This window comes from Aythya ferina (genome assembly GCF_964211825.1).
Source record: "Aythya ferina genome assembly, chromosome: 3".
NCBI lineage: Eukaryota > Metazoa > Chordata > Aves > Anseriformes > Anatidae > Aythya > Aythya ferina.
The window spans coordinates 51,429,740-51,452,181 of NC_140298.1; the positions used below are offsets into that span (position 1 = coordinate 51,429,740).

Consider the following 22,442-nt stretch of genomic DNA (forward strand, 5'->3'; position numbering starts at 1 on the left):
GACCATGGATTTTTGGCTTTTCTATAATGCCAAAAGCAGCGTGCTCACAATGCTAAGAGAATAGGGTGTCTTATTTACAAATAAAATTGACTGTAATCATTGGCTGACTAAACACACAAATACAGGAAAGAACCCTCTGAATGACACAGTGAGAATGAAGCACAAAATGCAAATTTCGTTTTTGTTTGTCTCCTCACAGAATGAACAGATCAGAACTGGGGAGTAGTCTTCCCAACAAACAGATGTTGTCTGTCTAGTCTTGCTTTGTTTGCTTCAATAAGCTCCTTAGAGGTAGAAATATGCATTTGTGTTTCTACAAAACAACTTCTAACTAGATACCAAACACCACAGATTTTTGTTGGCAACTGCATTTGGATGTTCTCTCCAGTGCTTGGTGCCACCTGGCAAGTGGCTGGTTTGCCTTCTCACAGGAGTGTCTTCAGGTGTCAGATATTCCAGATATTCAGATTTTCCATCTTGGCATAAAGGGTATTACAGTGGGTGCTTTTCTTTTCTTTTTTTTTTTTTTTTTTTGGTAAGACTCAAAGTTTTATTATGAGGTTATCAGCATGCTAATAGCTTCAGTTAAATGAACTTAAATGAACTTTTTAACATGGAGGCCCTGGGATGGTATTTAGTGTCCTCCCTTCTCATATTTTCCCAGAGGGATATGAAAGGATCAGGGACAATGAGTCAGAAGATCGGCTTCTTTGCCAGCCCGATAAGCAATTGCAATCAAAAGAGCATTTGGCAAGTGTTCAGTGCAGTTGCTTTGGGAAGAATAATGGTTTCTGTGCCCTGAGATGAAGACTGATTCAAACCACATGCTCTAAGGTATCTTGGCATCTTAATGAAATGAAAGCCCAGTGGAAATAAACCCAGGCAGCTGAGTGGTCACTGATGGTCACTGGGGGTACTTCAGAAAACTGTGCATGCCCTGTTTCCTTCGGCCTTTTCGTGATGGATTTTACTTGAATTAAAAAGTAAAAAAAAAAAAAAAAAAAAAAAAAAAGCAACTTTTAATAGCATGGCAAGGCGGTGTTGCCAGGAGAAAACTAGAAGAAAACTAGAGGGAACAGACTGTGACAAGCTGCAAACCTGTATTTGTTGACATTGAGTGGGGTTTGGGGCACTTGGCCATTGTTTCCTTAAAGTCAGTCAACTAAGGAAAGGGATTGATGCCAGGAACTCATTTTCTTGTCTTTCTTTATAATTCCTCACTTTTTTAAAGAAAGAAATGAGAGGAAACATGAGACAGACGTCAACTGTTTCAGATGCTTTATTTTTTTCTTAGGATGACTAACGTTAAATAACCTTACTCAAAAAGCACAGCCACTCGCGGACCTGTTGGCTGATGATGCTGGTTACAGTTTGATGGTTATGAACTAACACGGGAGGCAGTGGGTGCCTCTCTGCAATGAGAAGGTAAATCCTTCATTCAAAAGCAGCTGTAAACCATCCATAACAGTTAAGAAATATGTTGTCCATGAACTGTTTTAAGGTAGGGAAAATTTCCTATCAAGCAAAAGCAGTGTACGTTTTTTCTGATTTTTTCATTCTAAGCGTTCTCTTGTTTCTCGTTGACTAGTATTTTCAAAGATCCTATATCCCTTGCAACTACAGGCACTATACCTAGACAAGAAAAGTAAAAGAACAACAGAAGAGTGTTTAGATGATTATTAGGGACTCTGGTAAAGGGGCTGCCATTGTTTCAGCAAAGCTGCCTATTGCTCAGTGAATTGTTGAAACACAGTCTAGTCAGGTTGCCTTGAACTCAACTTTTTCCTATGAGCTCTGGTCCAAGCAAAGCCAGCTACTATTCATAACTAAGCTTGTCAAGAGTAATTTCCTTTTTCTTGGGGAAAAATCCACTAACTGGTGGCAAATAGGAAACTTTCCATGGTGAATGTGGGTTGCTAAATGAGATTTTTTAGAAATTAATTTTCTGTTCCCTTTAAAAGGGGAGAAAAATAAAACAAAACTATGCATCAATGGTTGGAGAAGAAAAGAAAAATCAAAATTTCGTCAGAAAGTAATCCAAAGAGATGATGTCTTTGATTTTTAAAATTAAAAAAAAAAAATAAATTATTTTTTTCCCTGTTCCTCCTAGTAGAGTTAACTTACATGATTTTATAATTGATCTTGTTACTTGTACCTTTTGAAGTAGCATTTGGAATAAGATGATAGATTCTGGATTTGCACGTAGGTAGGAAAGCATTTTTCTGTTTTTCAACACTGTAGAAAAGAATTTCAGCAGATTGAAGGCTCAAAAATAAAAAAGAGGCAAATACGAACATTTTATGTGTCTATATCTTGTTATTTTAGGAGTTTAAAATACTTGGAGTTGTCCATACAGTGATTGTCTTGTCAAACTGACAGATGAAATCAATATGTTTGTTCCATTTTGTTTCTACAATTCAGAATGGCACTGCTAGAAATAATGCAAAGTACTAGTAATCATCCAGGAAAAAAAAAAAAAAAAGAAAAAAAAAAGCATTATAGCTGTTCAGCGTGGGGAAGATTATAAATATGAAAATTAGATGGGGTCAGCAGAGTAGACACCATCCCCAGGTGCAGCAGCAGGGAAGCCATGTGCAGAAAAAGCGCTTTTTTTTCTTCTCTGCTTTTTTGTATCTAAGCCCTGAGAGGCGAAGGAAGAGATTCAAGGTCAGCAGACACAGCAGAAATCTGATAAGAAAACAGAATCAGGGCACAAGTCACACTTCTAGCTCTTGTCTCACCATTCAAAAGGCTTGTGGTAAAGTGCCACCACAACTGAAGTAGGTTGAGAGGATATAGAAGACATTTAGACCTTGTTGCTGTAAGGAAGTCTGTTGATTTTTCCTAAAGGTCAATACTGTGCTTTTAAAAACTATCATCTAACTTTAAAAATACTAGGAAAATATAACCTGTACTGTATGAGGATGATCGTACCCTTTCTCATTTTTAATGAGAGGACATCAGCGAGCTTTTTTTTTAATTTTATTTTTATTTATTTATTTATTTTTTAAAGAAACAAAAAAGTCTTTTTAAGTGTCTTTTTTAAGTGACGATTATTTCAGGTACACAGCATAGGCTCTTGGCTACAGTCCCTTTCCCTGATCATCACTGAAAGAGAATTGGAAAGAGAATGGCTGGAATTCACAAAAGAGCTAGACTAAGCTATGGGTGAGCTGTATGTTAAAATGAAAATTTTAAGCTACTCGGTGTTTCCTTTCATTGAGAATTTTGCTGCATCTTCTGATGAGAAAAGCTTAGCAATATAAATAAATACTACAGGCTTCAGGAAAGCAGTTTTGCTTTTGTGTGTGTGTGGCATATTTTCCCTTCTTCATATACATACTCTTACTTTGAAGATTTATATTGAATAAAGTAAGCCCTTTTCTCCCTAATTTTTGTCATATGAACTTCCATTACAGCATGTGCAAATCGAACCGTCTCTTGTTTGTTCTCTCTCTGTCTTGATAGAATGAGTAAGGCAGCATTCATATTTAATGCCTGTTGCCAATGAAATTAATTTCCCTTTGTCTCATGGATCGTTTCTCTCTGATTACATATTTACTGTTAGGAACTCTGATGCTTGTTTTAACCAGACTTTAAAAAAGAAAATAAATTAAAAAAACCTTTCGTATTGTTAAAACAATATTATTGTTTATTTGTGGAGATTTACTGAAACAGTGTAATGTTATTGTCAAGATGTTATGGAGTTCATAGAACTTAAATGTGTTTCTGTTAGTATAGGTGTTTTGAGGTTTTTGCTAAAATCCAGTAAGCATGATTTCTGAGTATGAGGTCAGAGTTTAAAGGAATTGACCTGGGAAAGAAGACATGAGAAAAATGTGAAACTACAGAAATGTCATGTTATTAAAATAGGCTTTCCTGTATTATAGCAACTGAGCAATATTTTGAAAACTTTAAATCCCATGTTATCTGTGCAAACAACATAGTGTCGTAAGTAAACGTGTGAACTTCCTGCCTTAAGTCCTCGTTGGGAGATGAAGATGAGATGAGATGTCCTGGGCGAGACAGGAGCACCATCCAGCCTGGCTGGGGAAGGGCTGAAGGGCTGCTTCCCCTCCAGCATCCTCTCAGCTCCTGATATTCTTCAGCTTGCAGATTTCCTCAGCCAGACATTGTTTTCATATCTGTGTTTAATAACCCTCGATAGACCATCCTTCCATTCCTCTCTCTTATTTTCGGATTTAAAAACCCAATTACACTTTTTTCATCCAGAGTATGCATTTACCAGCCCTGAATTTCTTCCAGCATTTCATCAACTAATCATTTAGCATTATAGGGTTCTTCTATAACTCTCTGAGGCCAGATTTCTCATCCACTGTCACTAATAACCCCTGAAAAGCATTATTTCACTGTTAAGCCTTCTCTGTAATGCACAAGTGATGTTTCAGATACTGTGCAACCCTACTCAGTGTCTCATTTCACTAAGAAAACTAGCCATTTTATTTCCTGCCCTTGGCTTCCTATCCTTTATCAGCCCCTCCTCTATTTTTTTTTCCTTGGGAATTTAGATACATAAGGCTGTCTTTGCCATTTCTTTAGGGACTGAATCACAGAACTGTCAGAAATTGGAGAGGCTCAGCTATCTCTGCTAACATATGTTGATTCTTCCTCTTGCTAGTTGTGTTCTTTGTTATAGTGTCCTCTAATACTAGCTGGTTCTGGCAATCTTTTCTTCTGTTCATTTTATGCATTTTTCCTAAAACATCACTGGCTGTCACTTCATTTTGAAACTTTTCTTCTGATTAATTCCCTCCCTAGAGGGCCCTTTCCTGTGTATGAAAGCATCCCACCTCTCCTATGGGATAAGAGATATTTTTCTTCTGATATGATTTTTCATTCCAAACAATCTTTAATGCATAATATTGCTCAGTTCTGAGCAGGACTTGCTCTCAACTCAGTACACGCTGAGTCTTAGTGTTGTAGTGTACTTGACTGGTCAGTGAGTCTTTTAACATAAATAGAGTAGTATAGTAGAGAGGTGATGATCTGCAGTGTTTTACAATAATTTCTTCTGTATCTTATCTAATTCGGTTTTTAAAAAATGCGTAGCACAAAGCTGGGATCCAGCATTTCAAGTACAACAGAAGATGCTGGGCTCCAGGAGCCAGAGATATGAAATGATTCCTTCATTCTCTCCATAGCACTCTCTTCTTCAGAAGAGAACTTACAGAAGACATCAGCGAGGTATTTTCTGCTTTATTTGGAGCTGGAAAAGCCTAAGTTAAAAGTGCTCTGTTTTCAGACTTCTAAGAAATTGAAGGGAGTCCAAAAGACGTTCTGAAAAAGGAAATACTGCAGGGAAATGCAAAGGAGTGAAAATGTGTTGTATAGCAGTTGTCCTCCAGTTATTCCATGTGTTCATCACAACTTAAGACAAAAAGGAGTTTCCTTAAATTACATAAAGGTGTATTCATGTCAGGTACTAGTAAATATTTCTTGACTATTAGAGAGAGAGGATATGGACATTTTTATGTAGAGAGATGTCATCATAGCGATAAGTCATTATGGAGAAATGACAACCCTACTTTAGAAAAACATAGTTCTCCCTTAGCGAAGGATGGACTAAAAAGCTTCTTGAAGCCCTGGGTTGTCTGTAGCAGCCTTCCCCCCAAGCAGAGGCAGCAGCCAGAGCTGCGCTGCATCCCACTGTCCAGGTACAGACCATGTCCCTACCTGTGCCACCACCCTTGCCGTGGTGAGCCTCGCCTGCCATCTGCGTCTGCTTCAACCCCACTGACCAGCATCTCAGTCCAGGCTGAGTCCATCATTTGTAGCTAACTGACTTTATCTGTGTTCCACAATTACCTTTTGTGAGCTGCATTTGTCTGTTGACTCGCTGCTTTTCTCACGAGCATCTGTTGGCCAGCATCCAGCCGCTGCATTCAGAAGGGATGAAAAATCAGTGAGGTAGAGAGTATTTCCTGGTCAGGGCTTGCAGGATTGTATATGTGCCATCCTTAATTGGCTTTATTAAGGGTTATCATCTGAGCAAACTAATTTTCCAGATTCTTTTATGAAGAGGTGTTGATAAGCAGAAGTGACAGATGGACTGTCTCGGTGCTGCTAGTTGCCACTGCAATTCATTCTTTATCACAGCATAATGCTCCTGCACAACAGGATGATTATTTAAATCATACACTTCTTCCAGCTGGCAGGTACTCTTTGTGGCATAATTTCTTTCTATTTTTTTAATATATTTCCTGTGCCAAGATGGTTTGAGGTGAAAAATACAAAAGCAATGAAAAAGGAAGATGTCAGAAGGTACCTACTTACAACTGTTACAGAATCACAGAATGGTTTGGGTTGGCAGGAATCTAAAAGCCATCCAGTTTCAACCCCCCGCTGTGGGCAGGGACACCTCCCTCCAGCGCAGGTTGCCCAAAGCCCCATCCAGCCTGGTCTTGAACACCTCCAAGGATGGGGTATCCACAGCCTCTCTGTGCAACCTGTGCCAGTGCCTCACCACCCTCTGAGTGAAGAATTTCTTCTTAATACCTAATCTAAATCTTTCCTCTTTTAATTTAAGGCTTTTTAGGCTGCAATGAGGTCTGTCTGGAGCCTTCTCAAGCTGAACGTCCCCAGCTCTCTCAGCCTTTCTTCATAGAAGCAGTGCTACAGCCCTAAGGAATGGTTTGGTTCTAATTAGCAAATCTGGTTGTCTACAAATTAATTATATTTCTGGTAACAGAGGAGTTATGAAATAGAAAATTGGGATCTGCAAATGCATTTGGTGTCTGCCAAATACATGTTGGAGTTGTGGGCAGAGGTGTTCGCCTCTGCTACGTTAATGCCAGCAAAAGTTTGTACATGAATGAATAATTTATGCCTGTGCTAAACGAACATGTAGACAGTTAGCAGAAGACACTGTTTTGTTAGGTGCTGCTTCACTAGTTGGGATGCCAGGAAGAAGAGCTGAATACATTGTTGGCAGAAAAGCCAGGCAAACTAGCTGAGCCAAAAAAAGTCCGTCAGTAAGAAAAAAGTGGGAATTCAACTTGGCGGCATATTTGCTTATGTGGTCTGGGGGAAAAATGAAAAACACACATTTTGCCAGAAAAAAAAAGTGGAAAGTCAATTCAAAGAAAATGCAGAATTATCCAAAAAAAAAAAAAAAAAAAAGGAAATCTATGCCGATGTAAAGACAGCATGGTTTGAATCTAAGCAAACCATAGGCTACCCTAGGCTAGCTTTGAAAAGTCAAGTTCTCTCATTTGAATAAAATTAAAAGAAGGCTTAAGTGAACCAGTCTTTGTATGGTAACAGTTGAAACTGTTTTTGTCTCTTTCTTCAGATTTTCATAATAGAATTTTCTCTTGAATAGTTGTACTCTTATAATACAGGCTTTTTTAATTAAAGAAAAATTATCTCATGTTATGAAACAAAGTGAAGTTTCATTAACTTGTGATTAGAAATATCTAGCCTACCAATGCCTTTATTCATGAGAAATCTCAAACTTTGTATGTATTCCTTCTTACACTACCTGTCCGGATATTTAGTCATCCACAGTAGCCAAGGTTTCTGTGAGCTCCGCATCCCCTCTCTCAAATACAGCATTAGTCTGCTACCCTGGGCAGCATGAGATAGAAATATTCAGTAGTAAGTCTGCCCTGGTAACCATGGGTAAAGGAGGCTTAGCAGAAGGCAGTGGGGAGTTATGGGACTGGTGGGGTGGGGTGGTGGTATGCTTTGCCCACCCCAAGGAAGCGAGGAGGTGACCGTACCCCCAGGAGCCGAGCAGAATTAGCCATCCACGGGGCTGAGAAGTGAAAGGCTGCTGGGATGAGCGGCTGTACAGTCACCGATATCCATGGCACCTCGACTAAATCTATTTCTGTCTGTGGAAGTGGCAGCACTGCCCATCGGTTACAGCAGACATTGTGTGCAGTTGGATGCTGGTTTGGGTACAGAGGTAAGCTCAGTTTTGTCTAACCTTGTTAATTGGTGAAAACTCGTTCCCTGGAGATGAAACTGAAAGAGAAAACAATATTCCCAGGCTTGCCAATATTTTTATCACGTGTACCACAAGTACTTCTAAAGTTTGTTTTTTCAAGTCAACTCAGAGCACTTGCAGCCAGGCCCCTCCACCCTTTCTCAGAATGGCTGGTGGCCTTGCCCCTGCCTGGGGGAAGGAGAGCTGTCTGGCATGTCTTCTCCTGACATCAGGTCTCTGAGCTGGAGGATCAGAAAGGGGAAGTGGTGCAGTCCTGCTTGTGGCAGCGAAAGCCATTCTAAAAAATAAACAGCAATTTTATTCATATTAAACGTTGGAAAACATTTTTCAAGTTTCTCAAGTGCATTTTTCTTTAAAGAAAGTTTTTTCGGAACAGAGACCTTCCTATTCTCCACTTTACCTTATGTTCCACACTTTATCTTTGCAAAATGTATTTATGGTACACGTTGTTGACTTGCCTCAAGTGTCCATATAGTAGTGTGACTTGCTACCCAGCTCAGTACTCCCAGGGAGGGAGCTTGCTCTTAGAGGGGACAAGATGCCTCTGGAGCCTTTTGGCAGCCTGACGAGGCAGAAAGGCAGATGTGGAGAAGAGCTAATGTGCAGGCATTTGTGCATTGCCTCTGCTTGTGGGGATCTGTTGTTTCCCCAGAACAATTGTGTACGTGGCAACTTTACATAAGATTCCTCTCAAAAATAGCCCTGTGAATACTCCCAAAAACATAGCAGGGTCCAGTCCTCCAAGTTGTCCTCATTGTTTCCCATGGGCTCCCGGGGGACCTTGTGCAAGATGCAGGGTTGGCGTTGGTGGTCCCTGAATGCTGACAGTGTTACACTACTGCCTCTCGCTCTCCACATTTCTGGTCTTGTGAGCAAAAGGCATCAAGAGGCGAGAGGTGGGTAGGTAAGCAGTCCCACCATCAAAGCAAGTGGTTAACTAATGCTTTGCGGGGAGAAGTGGGGTTGTAGGAAGCATTTGAAGAATTGGAAGAGATGGGAAGGGATTTTTCACTTTCTATTTCCAGGAAATGAAAAATCATTGGGAGAAAAAAATAATATATATATATATATATATATGTATATTCAGTAAACCATTTGTAAGAGCACATCACTTTGTTTTACAGGGTAATCTCTGTTTTGTACTAACCTTTACATCAGATAGCTGGAGGACAGCAGCTTGAATCAAAGGAGCTGGCTCTGCGGGGTGCTTTTGCTGTTCCAAGACACTGTTGCTAAGAGTCCCTGAAACTTTCTGAAGGATACTCCTTTGATCTCTTGTGTAGGCTGTTGTATTGTCTCCTTCACCAGCAGAGCACTGTGCCTGACAGCAGTGTGGGTGATGAGAGGACTGACTTTTCCATTTTTCTCTTTTCTTCTCGTCATTCTCTAGTAGCTTTTGCTGCTGCGTTTTATCAAATATTCAATTTAGCTTAAGGTGAAGAGGAATTTTGGGGAGAAATGATAATGAGGCTTTCCTGGGAATTTATTAGATCAAGGTGTTGTTTGTGTTGTTTTTTTTTTGTTGTTGTTGTTGTTTGTTTTGTTTTGTTTTGTTTTTAAGAAAAAGCATATTTCAGCTGCTGACAAATATGTGGAAGAAGGGAAGTTGAAAACCTGCAGAAATGTGAAGTGTCTGTGCAGCCTTTTAAGAGCTGTACAAAAGCTTTCAGAAATGTATCTCTTCAAAAACAGACATGTGAAGTGAGAAAGAGTTGAAAGGAATACTTTTGGTGACTAAAACCAGCTTAAACCTTAGCTCAGCTTTTAACGTAGTGGTGATTGGAGGTTAAGTGGTATTGCCACTTGGCCTTTAAGCAGAAAAGGCATGGCAGTGCCAGCTGATAGAGGTCCCTGGGGAGTGAGGAGTTTCACAGTGCCGCAGAAGAAAATGCTCAAAGTGACTCTGGTCCTGGCAGCCGCTAGGTGCATGTGTGAGCATGGATGGGTATCTCCATTGGGGCAGTATTTGGGCACAGTAGGCAACCGGTGTCAGGGAGAAATGACCACGCTCTCTGGTGACAGTTTCCTAGTCATTGCAATGACCACATTAGCAAAACTAAAAATTGAAGAGTGTAGCTGAAGACGTTTGGTGTGGCCTGCTTCACCTGGGGAGGGATGTAGAAGACAGGATCACAGGTTGGATGAGGTTGGATGGGACCATCTGGTCCAACCCCCTGCCGAGCAAGGTCACCTAGCACATGCTGCACAGGGTGGCATCCAGGTGCAGGTTTTGAATATCTCCAGAGGAGGAGACTCCACAGCCTCCCCATGCAACCTGTGCCAAGTGCTCTGCCACCCTCCCAGTAAAGAAGTGCCCCCTCATATTCAGATGGAGACACCAGGCAGTGGAGGAAAAGAAAAGGGTTTCTGTTGCCTTTTTGGGCTGGTGGAGCCCGCATAAGAGTGAAGGGGCAATCACAGCTGGTGCAGAGGGGCCAGCTGGGGACAAAGACCTGCATTTTGGTTAGCTAGATCAGCTCTGCCATCTCGTGGAGCTTCTCCCTGAAGTACCCACTGCTCGATCTGCAGTCTGCCATTGGTGTTCAGATAGCATTGACCAGCGTGCTGTAGTCTCCAGAGGGCAATCATCTGCTTGGGAAATCTCCCGTGCAGTTTGGCTCAATCCCCCCTGCCTGGCAGCAGTTCTTGGAGGGGCTCGATACAAGGACAGCACTGGCTGGGAAGCACTTGGCTTCAGCTGTGCTGGCAGTGCTGGTCTGGGAAGCGATGCCCAGCGCCTGCACACCTCACAGCCATCTTCTGCCAAAGTTGTTAGGCTTGATGCACCACCAAGCTCCTCCAGAGTCTGAATAAAGCAGGTCTCCTTGCTGCTGTGTGGCTCTCATTATCCAAATATTTGATTGCAATTGAATAAAACCCATAAATATCAACTGATGATGTAAAAATGTTTTTAACTAGGGTTAAAAATATTTATGGCATAGTTTATTTTCTGTAAAAATACATACATAACCTGTGTTGCTAAATAACATTCAGTAAGATGTTACCTTTGTATTTGAAAACCTTAACTCCAACTATACCTTGATTTTTCAGTTTCTTAGGAGCAAGGTATGTCTTTCTGTAGCCTTACAAAGTAGAAAACCATGCATTTCCTTCTTTCCTTTCATATTTACATTTGCAAGGCATTTTCTGAACTGTGTTGTTTACATTTTCTTCCCAGTTGCTCTGTGGTACCCACAGCTCCCTAGCCAGGGGTCAGAGGAAGAGGCAAATTATTTTATTTTTTATTTCCATGTGGTTGTATTTAGTTTGTATGATGCAACGCTGTCCTAAGGATGTAATGGTCAGCTTGACCTCCTTACAAACACTGAGCAAGTATGTGAGAAAACCTTCAAAAAGCCGTGAGAGGATTTTGGGGTCTCTCAGCAGAGAAGAAAAATTTTTCTTGGCCGCCCATGGTGAGGACTAGACTGGGCCATTGACTGCCACGGAGTATTAAGAGCAGCCTTGTAAGCAGGAGAGGTCACCATTGACTGGGCTTACTCGCTGGTTTTCCACATCAGGTTATTTCATTTCCTTTCATGGGTATATTTCTCCTTGAAAGGTATTTATTTAGTTCCCTGCTTCCTCTGTAGTCCTCATGACACAGCTTCACTTCACATCTGCTGCCTTTGGACATGAATAAGGACCATGCACCATGACCCGGCTGTAAGCAGGGTCTCCTGGCTCTGTCACAGAAGCCACAATATTCAACCAGGGCAGGACATGGAAAGACTGTCTTATTCTGCATCGTGGTTGTGAGAAAAGGAAACAAATATGGAATGTTTTAAAGCTCAGGTTTTCTTTTAACTTTGGTGTTCCATCTTCTGGCCAAAGAAATGATTTTTTTTTCTACCAGTACTGTTAGGATTTTACACTGGGGAAAAAAAAAGTCTCAAATCTAAGACTGGGTCTTTTGGTATATGATATAATATCTGCAATGAATTAAAGTCATTAACTTAAGTAAATTGTTTTATGTTTTACAGGAAGTGCTTTAACATTTGGTATTTTTATGACAGCACTAAAATTCCAGAAGAAATTTTGTATCCATAAATTTTTTTTAGCACATGCAGGCTTCCTCTTATAGCATATATGAACATGCTACAGCAAATAAAACAGTTCTATTATTAACTTAAAAAAATTAATAGCACGTCTTTGATACACCTCTGATAGATCAGTAGTCTGACTTGTTCAAAGATTAGTGTATTAGGGCACATCATTATTTTTATATGAAAGACAGTTTTACCAAAGGAAATGGACATTGCTGTTACCAAAATGCCATTCCAGCCAAAATTGTAACAATAATAGAAAAACTCTTTTTAAAAGAAATCATTTGTTGTTACTGACAGCCCCAGGGCCGCTGTGGGGAGGGGACCATTGCTGGTTCCAGGCAGCCCTCTGCCTCCCTGCAGAGAGAAGCCCAGCAGGACATGAACAGTGTAGATCACATCTGAGAGCTGAGGAATAAAGAAGTGTCCCTCTTTCTTTATTGTGGAGAGGTCTGATCAAAGTAGGTTGCCCAGAGCCCTGTCCAATCTGGCCTTGAACACCTTCAGGGATGGGACATCCACAGCTTCTCTGGGCAGCCTGTGCCAGTGCCTCACCCTCAGAGTGAAGAATTTCTTCTGTATATCCAATCTAAATCCACCTTTTTTCAGCTGAAAACTGGAAAAAAACTGCCACTTGACCTGCTGCTACTGGCTGTGGTAAAAAGTCTTTCTCCATCTTTCTTATAAGCCTCCTTTATATATTGAAAGGTGGCAATAAGGTCTTTGAGAAGAAAAACAAAAAAAATTGGGAGCGTAGGAAGAGCAAATTAGCAAATTACCCGTGCCACCCTACTGTGCCACCAGTAGATTTCTCAGTGATGTTCATAGCAGTGAGAGCAAAGGGTGTTTATTAGGTTAAGCTCTGAGCCTTGAATTTCAAAATTTATGTCTTGAACATAAATCTTACAGTATATATCTTCTCAGTATGCTTGTGGGGAGCAGGGGAGATGGGTTGGTTGTATGCCAGTTTGCAATTTTTATGCTGTTTTCCTTGATAGTTCCTCACCATGTAATTTACTTTGCAGTCCAGTATCTCCTGACTCACTAATAAAACCTGATTTACAGAAGCGTAAGATGAGAGGAAGGGGAAAATACTTTAAACAGGCTTTTGGACCCAAATGTGAAACTAGTTAGGGCTTATGTTCTGTGAAGAGCTTTTCTGCACTGAGTTCGCAGATGCTGATGCTGCAGCCAGGGCCTTATACCCCAGACGGCCCTAGGATTGCCCAAGGCACTTGTTGGTATAGTGGACGCTCTACACAGCTCCCATGCTGCTGAGCAACTCTGGCTCTTAGAGGGTGTGGTGCCCACAGAAATGTTCTCTGTCCCATCTCATTTACTTTATAAAGTATGGATGGTGTTTACCTAGACTTTAATAAAGCTTTTGACACTGCTTCCCACAGCATTCTTCTGGAGAAACCGGCTGATTATGGCTTGGACAGGTATACCCTTTGCTAGGTAAAAAGCTGGCTCTGTGACTATTTGTCGATAGCTGGCTGAATATGAGCCGGCAGTGTGTTTAGGTGGCCAAAAAAGCCAATAGCATCCTGGCTTGTATCAGAAATAGCATGGCCAGCAGGACTAGGGAAGTGATTGTCCCTCTGTACACAGCTCTGGTGAGGCTGCACCTCGAGTACTATGTTCAGTTTGGGGCCATTGAGACCCTGGAGCCTGCCCAGAGAAGGGCTATGAAGCTGGTGCAGGGCCTGGAGCACAAGTCCTGTGAGGAGCGGCTGAGGGAGCTGGGGGTGTTTGGTCTGGGGAAGAGGAGGCTCGGGGGAGACCTCATTGCTCTCTGCAGCTACCTGAAGGGAAGGCGTGGGGAACTGGGGGTCGGCCTCTTCTCTCAAATAACCAGTGACAGGACTAGAGGGAATGGTTTCAAGTCATGCCAGGGGAGGTTCAGGTTGTGTATTAGGAAAAATTTCTTCACTGTAGTGGTTGTGAGGCATTGGAACAGGCTGCCCAGGGAAGTGATTGAGTCAGCATCCCTGGAGGTATTTAGAAGACGTGTAGATGTGGTGCTTAGGGACATGGTTTAGTGGTAGACTTGGCAGTGCTAGATTAACAGTTGGACTTCATGATCTTAGAGGTCTTTGCCAACCTGAATGAGTCTATGATTCTATGGTTAGTCACTGGTTTCCTGTCCATGTGTACCAAGGCTATTGCATTATAAAAGCACATGTTGAAGAACGATGGGAGAGTTTTGCAAAGATACGATTCTTTCATCTTTGCTTATGTTGTCTTACTCTTTCTTTCCCCAGTAAGTCCTTTTGGAATCAGTGAGTCTGCCTGCAGAACAAGGGTCTACTAGGCACTAGATAAGGGTGGTGGAATTCAATCCGATTTACAGGAGTGTTAGTGAGCTGAGTAAAACTAGAAATGGGGTGCAGTTCCTCAGGGTTCAGTAGCTATGCCTAGTCTTTTGAGAAATGAAAGATAGTCCATAATTAGATGGCTGATGAATCAGGAAAATGATAAATACTTTCTAATAAGTTCTTCTCTCAGTGAGGGTTTACACAATAGGCTCAATTCTGAACATCTCAGGAATGTAATCAATGGTGATGTATGTTTTTATATCAGGAGCAAGCTGTGTGAATTACAAGTTCATTCCAGTCATTGTATGAAGCAGAATAATATAAATAAATAAAATAATCATTGTCTAAATTTGATTTATTCTGGCCCCTTCTTGTTTCCCCTTGGGTGTATTCAGAAGAAAGAAAAGTCTGAAAATAATATCCTAAGTCTGAAAATAATATCCTAACTAAATATATAATTCATTGTAAAAGTCAATCCATATGTCACGCTTTGAATCATACATTAATCTCAAAATAAAAATTGTGGTTTTTGCAGAAAAACATTATAGAACAAAATAACTTTTTTTTTTTTCTGCAGCTTTCTAATAAAATATAGCAAGTATTAAAATGACTGGTAAATTCCTTCTAAGGTATTTGGTATAGCCTCAGCACAATTCTTTGATTCTGAGATGTCTGTGTAAAGTGTGAGATAAATAAAACAATTGTTAATAAAGAAAGGAAAACACAGTAATCAACCTCATTTTCTTTTCTCTCACCCACAGGACATTAACGTATGTATCCTTGAAAACTACCCTGAATGTTCCAATCCCAGGTTATTTTATATCATACCATATTTCTGTGGACAGCATCCAAGATGCAGGTAAATAAATATAAAAGGTATCTCAATTTATTCACTAGTAGCCATTGACAGCATTTTGTCAGAAACTGGTAATTTGAGATAACATTTATTTCAAGTACAAGAGAAAAGTGTTAAGTACAGTGTAATTCTGTATGTGGCAACTGCATGTGTATATTTTGGAATAAGAGGGGTAGGAATTTTTTTTTTTCTGAGTTGGCAGAGTGACCTTATGTGCTTGTTAACCATTTTACCCATACTGTAATTTTTTAATACACATTTTAGTTTTGCTCAGATGCTTATACCAGGCCTGTATCTTAGGAACCCTAGGTTTCTGTTTCTACATAAGAAATAGTGAACATGCTTAAAATTATGTAAAGTGGAGCCTTCTACAACTGTAATTGAATTAGCTCATTTTTAATGTGTCTATTTTTGCCATTCTCATGTTGCTGTATTATTGATGAGGCATAATAAACTTTCATGCAGTGTGTGAATAATTTTAAATACCTTCTTGTTTTCAAATATTTTTATATTTTGGGTCACAACACATTCTTAAGTAGGCTTGTTCAACTTCAAGGTATTATATATTTATTTATTATTATCACATTTCCATAATGGAATAGCTGTGAATATTTTCAAAAATTTCTTACAAAAGCCATACTTTCTTGTAGCTGTAATAACAAGTAAAAATACATTCATATTTTTGTCTTTTTGTCTCTGTTTCTATTTGCTGTAAATTTCTACTTTATTTCTTGGCATAAAGGAAGATAGTATTGAGAAACAAAACAGATTCATGTCTTCATTAAACATTTTTTTCTTTATATATTTTGGCTTCATTTGCAAATACTTATGGTCGCATATTTGACTTGCATATATGAATAATCCCATTAACGAGAGTGGCACACATAAATACTTTCACAATATATCTCTATGAGGTTCCTGAACATTAAAATACTGGTTTTTAGCTTGTTCTAGATCTGTCTCCTATCATGCACTGGCTACAGGTCTGAGAAGAATCATGTCTTTAAACTCGTTTTCAAGATGAAGTTCAGCATTACAGCCTCTTCGGCTGAGTGTGAGGAGTCCTAAGACCTGCTTTCTCTAAGATGTCATGGCCTCGCTGGGAAAGCTTCATGCTGTCTCCAGCAGAAGAGCAGGAAATGATATTAAGAAAGATCCTAAATCCAGATGGGAATTGGCTAGGACAGACCACCTGTCTTCATGATGTCACACAACTGAAATACAGGATGGTTGTCTCTTCAGACCCATGACAAGAGAAAAACACATACTGCTTTTGGTCATGTGGTGGATATATGTCCAGCCACATGTAGCACCACATACACATTTTCTGTTGCAGGAACTGATATGTCCTTGTCTTAGGACATAGCCTGTTGGTATGATGGAGATGCGATAGTTTCCTGATAGTTTCTGTCAGTGAGGGAAAAGATAGAATAACCCCCAAATGATTTTTGAAGCCAATATCTGTCAGCGAAAACAAATGTGAATCCTGTATCAGATCTGCAGGGCAGTCATGGGGTACTGGCAGAGTAAGGGAAGCTCCTGGAGACTTTGGCAGACTTTGTCCTTAACCCAAGGACAAGGCAGGAAACAGGCCAGTTGCCCCCTCTGTGGCATTCACTGGATAACAAAAGGCAATGGTTGCATGCAGCAGTTCTCCTGGTGTTGTTCAGAGTTATTGCCAGAGTTGTCCCCTCAGAGCCATTCATCACCTGGAAAAATAATTCCTCCAGCAAGATGGGTTGTGCTTCTGAGCAGAAATGTGTGAATTCACAAGTGTGAGCTTTTAGACATCTCTGTGGAAGTTATCTATGGAACTGGGTACTTCCATACAGTTTTTAACCTCATTTTATTGTGATCATGTTTTTCATGATATGTTAAATCAAGTCTAGATGTCGTGTGGAAAATCTCAGTAAGGCACACTAGTTTTTTGTCTTGTTCTGTTTTTTAATCTTCTGTTGGAGGAACAGCATTCAGCACTGAATATTTTTCCCCCTGCAGTTGTCTTCTTGGCTTGAATTTCTGAAGTAAATACATATTTAAACAGTCATTCGTTTTTTTTGTTTTTTTTTTTAATTCCATTCCTCTCCCTCTGTTAATTTCATACAGGGAACCTGGTGAATGGGCCCTTGAAAGAGCAAAGCTGAACGTTAATGAAAATTTTCTGCTTGTGGGTATTCTGGAGGAGTTGGAAGATGTGCTGCTTTTATTAGAAAGATTCTTACCTCATTATTTCAAGGATGTGCTTAGCATCTACAAAAACCCGGGTAACTTTTTCCATTATACAGCTATTTTCACAGAAATTTTGGCAAAATTATTTAAATAACGACTGAAAGGTAGACTATTTATGTCTTAGTTAGTCAATGAAGAGATTTATCTTCCTTTTAGGGAGCAAATTTGATTGATGGAGAAAGGTATGTATTCTGCTTTCATTCTTAATATCTTTGTGTGGTTTTCATTCCCAGGCAAGCACTTGGTGCTCCAGTAATCTTGCCACATGCTGGAAAGCTTCCCAATTATCACTAGAGTGACTTTTTCTTCTTTTCATTCTGGCATAGTGAGCTCTCACATAATGTTGCCAATTCTCAGAATGCTGTCAGCAATATCTACCTAATGAAATCTGGAAGAAATTGGTTGGGGAGCTGGACCGCGAGGATTCTTAATTACCAGGCTATTTGTTTTCCCTTAATCTTGAGTGAGAGTTGCTAAGATTTTAATCAATTATGTTGAAATAACTGTTCACTTAAACAGAGATTAAATGAGTACAAATAAAAGTACAAATTCACAGCACGCTGAATAGAAAGCATGGTCAGAAAAAAAGACTCAGGTGGCCTTCAGCAGATAAAGGAGAACAGAGATAAATGAGAACCTCTTAATTTGCACTGTGGCATCAACCTGAAAGGTTTCTTTCATTGTGTTCAGTCCATCCCTCCCAATGCTTATTTTCTGTTAACTTCTTTAGAAGATGGTTTTGTGTCCTATGCTTAAATCAAGGAATAGATGTTCCTGTTTTTGCAGAACTGATCTGCTTACGTTTGACTGGGTAATTAACATGGTATGAACTAAGGAGGGGTAAAACTTCCCTTCTTTCCTGGTGACTCGGTTGCATTCATGTCAATTAGAAATGCCTACAGCCACTGAGAAGTATGTTTTGTACCGATTTATATATCAAAAACACATTAATCAAATGTTGAATTTTGTTTGTAGTGCACTAAGCTTATCACTGGCTTTTGATTGAGAGCAGCTGTAACAGTAATCAGTCACCTTGAAAAAATTATGGGTTTCAGTGGGTGACTGTCTACCAGTCCCTATTTCTAGGACAGATGTCTGGAAGTTTTGTATTAAGCCATGATACAGATATTACAGGGAAAGTTCTCTTTTCTTTGTAAATTAAATAAATAAATAAATAAAATAACAAGACATTTTTAGCATGAGGAAGTCTTCTTAAAGTTTGCCCGGTTCTTTCTCCAAGGTTTTTCCATAGGAATGCTAGACTGGAAGGAGATTGGGGATCACTAGAAGGACACTCTCTGTAATCAGCAGATTTTTCAGTGGGAATCTGTAGGGTTTCCTCAGCTGTTCTATGCAGCATAGATTTTCACTTCTTTTCCAATATGGGAAGCTAATAAACAGCACACAGGATCTTGATTTTTCATCAGAGTGCCCTTGAAATCATCAGAAGTGAAATAAATAATCTCCCAGAATCTTTAAGTGCTGGATAATCTCTTCTTTGTGTATATCCCATTATATATGGGAGGTTTGACCCACGTTTCGGGGTAGTGATTTCCTCTTCTCTGGGATTTCGTGGATAAGACCTGTCTTGTCATTTCTTTGCTTCAATATTCCCTATGTGGATTAAAGTTTGTTTTATTCTTTCCATTCACTGATTAACAAGGAGTAATAGAAAGGAAACCATTTCCCTTTGTTAACCCTTCTCTACTCTTTTCATACATGCAAGGGTGTATTGTGTGATTATTTTTTTTTTTTAAGTCACAAAAGACTTAACAGAATCAGTCAGAAAGAAAAAAAAATCCAAGTGCTTTGTAAGAAATCCTATGTAATTCTTTTCAGTGCACCTTAGACCTGATCTGCAACACCCTCTGCTGTTGCACCATGAAGTGCTGGGAGGAAGAGATGCTATTCTCCTGCCCAGCTGTGTGGTACCCCCCAGAGCAGCAAATGCCTCAAGCCAAACACAACCTTTTGTTGTGACTAACGCTTGCAGATAATTCTATAAAATGTACAGTTTTGTGTGCTAGCCTGCTGTTCCACCTGAGATACTATAATGGCAGTCTGTCTTCTCTTCATATAAAAAAGGTAAAGCTTTGCCAGAACTTACTTTTTATCAATTTAACATATTCAGATGAGAAAAATACAGTGGAAGGACCTGTATGGGGGGGGGGAGAGGGGGATTTATTCCCAGGCTAATGAGTCTGCACCAGAGCTCACTGCAACAAGCAGTTCTGGATTAGATACATTTCAAAAACTGAATTTATAGAGCTGCTTAGCAGCAGAAATTGGTTGAAGGAAGGCAATCTCCATCCTTTAGTGGATTACATGGATTAGAAAGTAAAGTAACAACTTGGTGGCTGGTCTCCCACCAACATTGGAAACTAAGCAAAATTAGGAGCACCTGCCTCCCACTGTAGGTAGTAAACTGCTGGTTGTATTCATGTCCATAAAACACATGCTCCACAAGGTGACCTTTGGACATGCCCATACCTGGACTTCTTGATCTGCTGGAGGCTGCTTTGGGCATCTTGAAAAGCATCTAAGATACAGCTGTGGCAGTTCTGGGTTAAACCCTTTCTTCTCAAAGTTTGGGCCATCCTTCTCATTACAGGTGCTCTGGGTGGAAACCAGCTTGCTACAGCTCTAATCTGAGCAAATTTGTTATTATCAGGAACCTTCAGGGTAGGGTGATAATAGCACATATCAGTAAATATGGAAACTTTCTTTTCCTCATCTCTGCTTTTTTAACTGCACAAGTCTTATTCAAGTGTTTTTTTCTTTTCTTTGTCTGCAGTAGAATTTCTCATCTGAGACAGCAGGTCAATAATTTTTAATAAACACTCTTGTTCAGTGTTCTTCTCCTAGCAAGAAAACAAAGCCTGGAGCCTTTTTACCATCAAAAAATACTTTGCTCTTATTGCTCTGAAGCAGAAGAGCAATAAAATTATGGCTCTGTTGATCAGATAGTAGGACATTTACATCAGAGAGAACATAAACTGAAGTGCGGCTGTCTATCTATGTAGTGACAGATATAACTGTGCAATGTAATGTGACTTAAGGGCATTTGTTGGTGACACAAGATTTATTTCATCATGTCTTATATAAGCTGACAGGAGGAGACTGATGGAAGGTAACTTTTAAAGAAATTTCAATGTCAGAGAATGTTAGAAGAATAATTGTCCTCACTGCATTAATAACAATGGTTCCTTGAGCTAATCCATATGCCAAATATTTTGACTTGTGTATTTTATAACAATGTGCAACAAAATGTGACAGCTCTTTGGAACTATTAATCTTGTAGCATTCTTTGCAGCTGTTTCATTTGTTTTGTTTTGTTTTTTCCCTTTTCTACTCTCTCCGTGAAGTTAAGTATCATGTTAATATCGGTATCAAATCAAGCATTGCAAAGGTACTCCTCTTTTTTAAGTGCCTGTCTTGTCCAAAAGTAAGAAACAGAATCACAGAATGGCCAAGGTTGGAAGGAGCCCCTCTGAAGGTCAGCTAGTCCAAGCCCCTGCCAAGCAGGATCACCAGAGCACACTTCCCACCTTGATGGCCACAACTGCTTTTGACAAGAGATCAAAAGTAGGGAGAGGATAGTGCAAAATATACATGGATAGAATTAAAAAAGAAAAAAGGAAAAAAAAAAAAAGAAAAAAAAAAGTATTACTTTTTTACTGGATTTCTGTTCTGTGCTAAGCAGTAGAAGCTGCTTGCTGTTCTGTCTTTCCTTCATTTTTTCCCCATCATTGGAGCAGATAGGGTCCAATTGCGGAGCCTTGGATAAGTTTTACTGCAGAATTTGAAAGTATTCCTTTGCAATGTGAAAGGCCCAAAATAGTTACAGAATAACTTCACATGCAAAATCTCTCCTCACTCTCAGGAGCACAACTGAAGGAAAAATAATTGGTCAGTCCTGTTCATTTTTGCTGGTTATAGCTCTTTTCCATGGTCTGGCTGGTAGCCAGAAAGTGGAGAATGCTTACACGGTTTATTTTTAAATGGGCACGGGTGGGTTTTGTATCTTTGGTGTTTTAAAGGGGCAGAAAATGCACACAAAGCACAGGAGAGCATTTTTTTGGCCTTTTCAACTTCTCTGACATGGAGTAAAATTTAACAGCATCTAATGTAAAAGAATAGGCAATAAAAAGGTTTTTTTAATCACCTCAGAAATAAGCCTTATTCTCTCACCTTTCAGAAATTTTCTTTGGCACTAGAAGCCCTATAAAAACACTTCTTCCCCGTACCACAACTTTGTTTCTTGAACATTACACTTTGCTATGAAGGACATACAGATCTTACTTGAAAGCAAAAAGACCAACTTAGACTTTTCAGACAGTTACTTTTATTGACTGTAATGAAATTACTGATACTGTCAGCTGGAACAAAATATATTGTTCAGGTAAAGTGTAAAATGATTTTTTTTGAAAATGTAATTCTTAGAGACAATTACATTTGCAGAGAATGGTTTTAAACGTAGTAATACTGTCCTAGGTAATATAAAAATGCTGATTTTTTTAATCGTTTTGTATTCATGAATGCTGATGATAGAGTTTTGTTTTTGTTTATGAACTTCTCATTCTTTTTAAACTCAGTAAGGAGTGCACTGCTGCCATTTGTCGTTATTGCAAGGCTGAGGTCCTGTAACACAGATATAAACCCTTTGGTAGAGTTAGGAAAAAGATGAGATAAACTTCACTGAAGGTGTGACATGCCTTCAGATGGTTCTTGTGCTGGAAGTGGAAAAGAGCATTTTTTCCACTCTGTCAAAATAAAACTCTTTGCAAGTGAAGAAGGCTGAGAGAGGCTTTTCTTTCCTTATCCCCCGTTCATGACATCACTTCTTTAGTAGTGCTCCCCCAGAAAAGAAAGACATTTCTGATACCTTTAGTACTAAGTTCTCCAGGCAGCCTTTCTGGCATCCTGTTCTTAGAGTGCTCCAGCACCCAGGACATGGATGCTCTGCATTTGGAAATGTTCAGAAAATTAGTTCAAATGAACTGATTGTCATTGCTAGAAAA

General features: G+C 39.7%; 1 protein-coding gene across 4 annotated transcripts in view; it reads left to right on the top strand.

Annotated features, from left to right (window-relative positions):
- UST (uronyl 2-sulfotransferase) overlaps positions 1-22,442 on the top strand; it is a gene marked incomplete at its 3' end in the record, with an annotated part of 164,748 nt that overhangs the window by 109,820 nt on the left and 32,486 nt on the right. For all 4 annotated transcript variants that reach the window (XM_084512785.1, XM_084512782.1, XM_084512783.1 and 1 more), the window contains exons 6-7: positions 15,098-15,195; positions 17,299-17,456. In XM_084512785.1, coding sequence (XP_084368911.1) covers positions 15,098-15,195; positions 17,299-17,456 — 256 coding nt within the window. The remainder of the gene's footprint in view (positions 1-15,097; positions 15,196-17,298; positions 17,457-22,442) is intronic.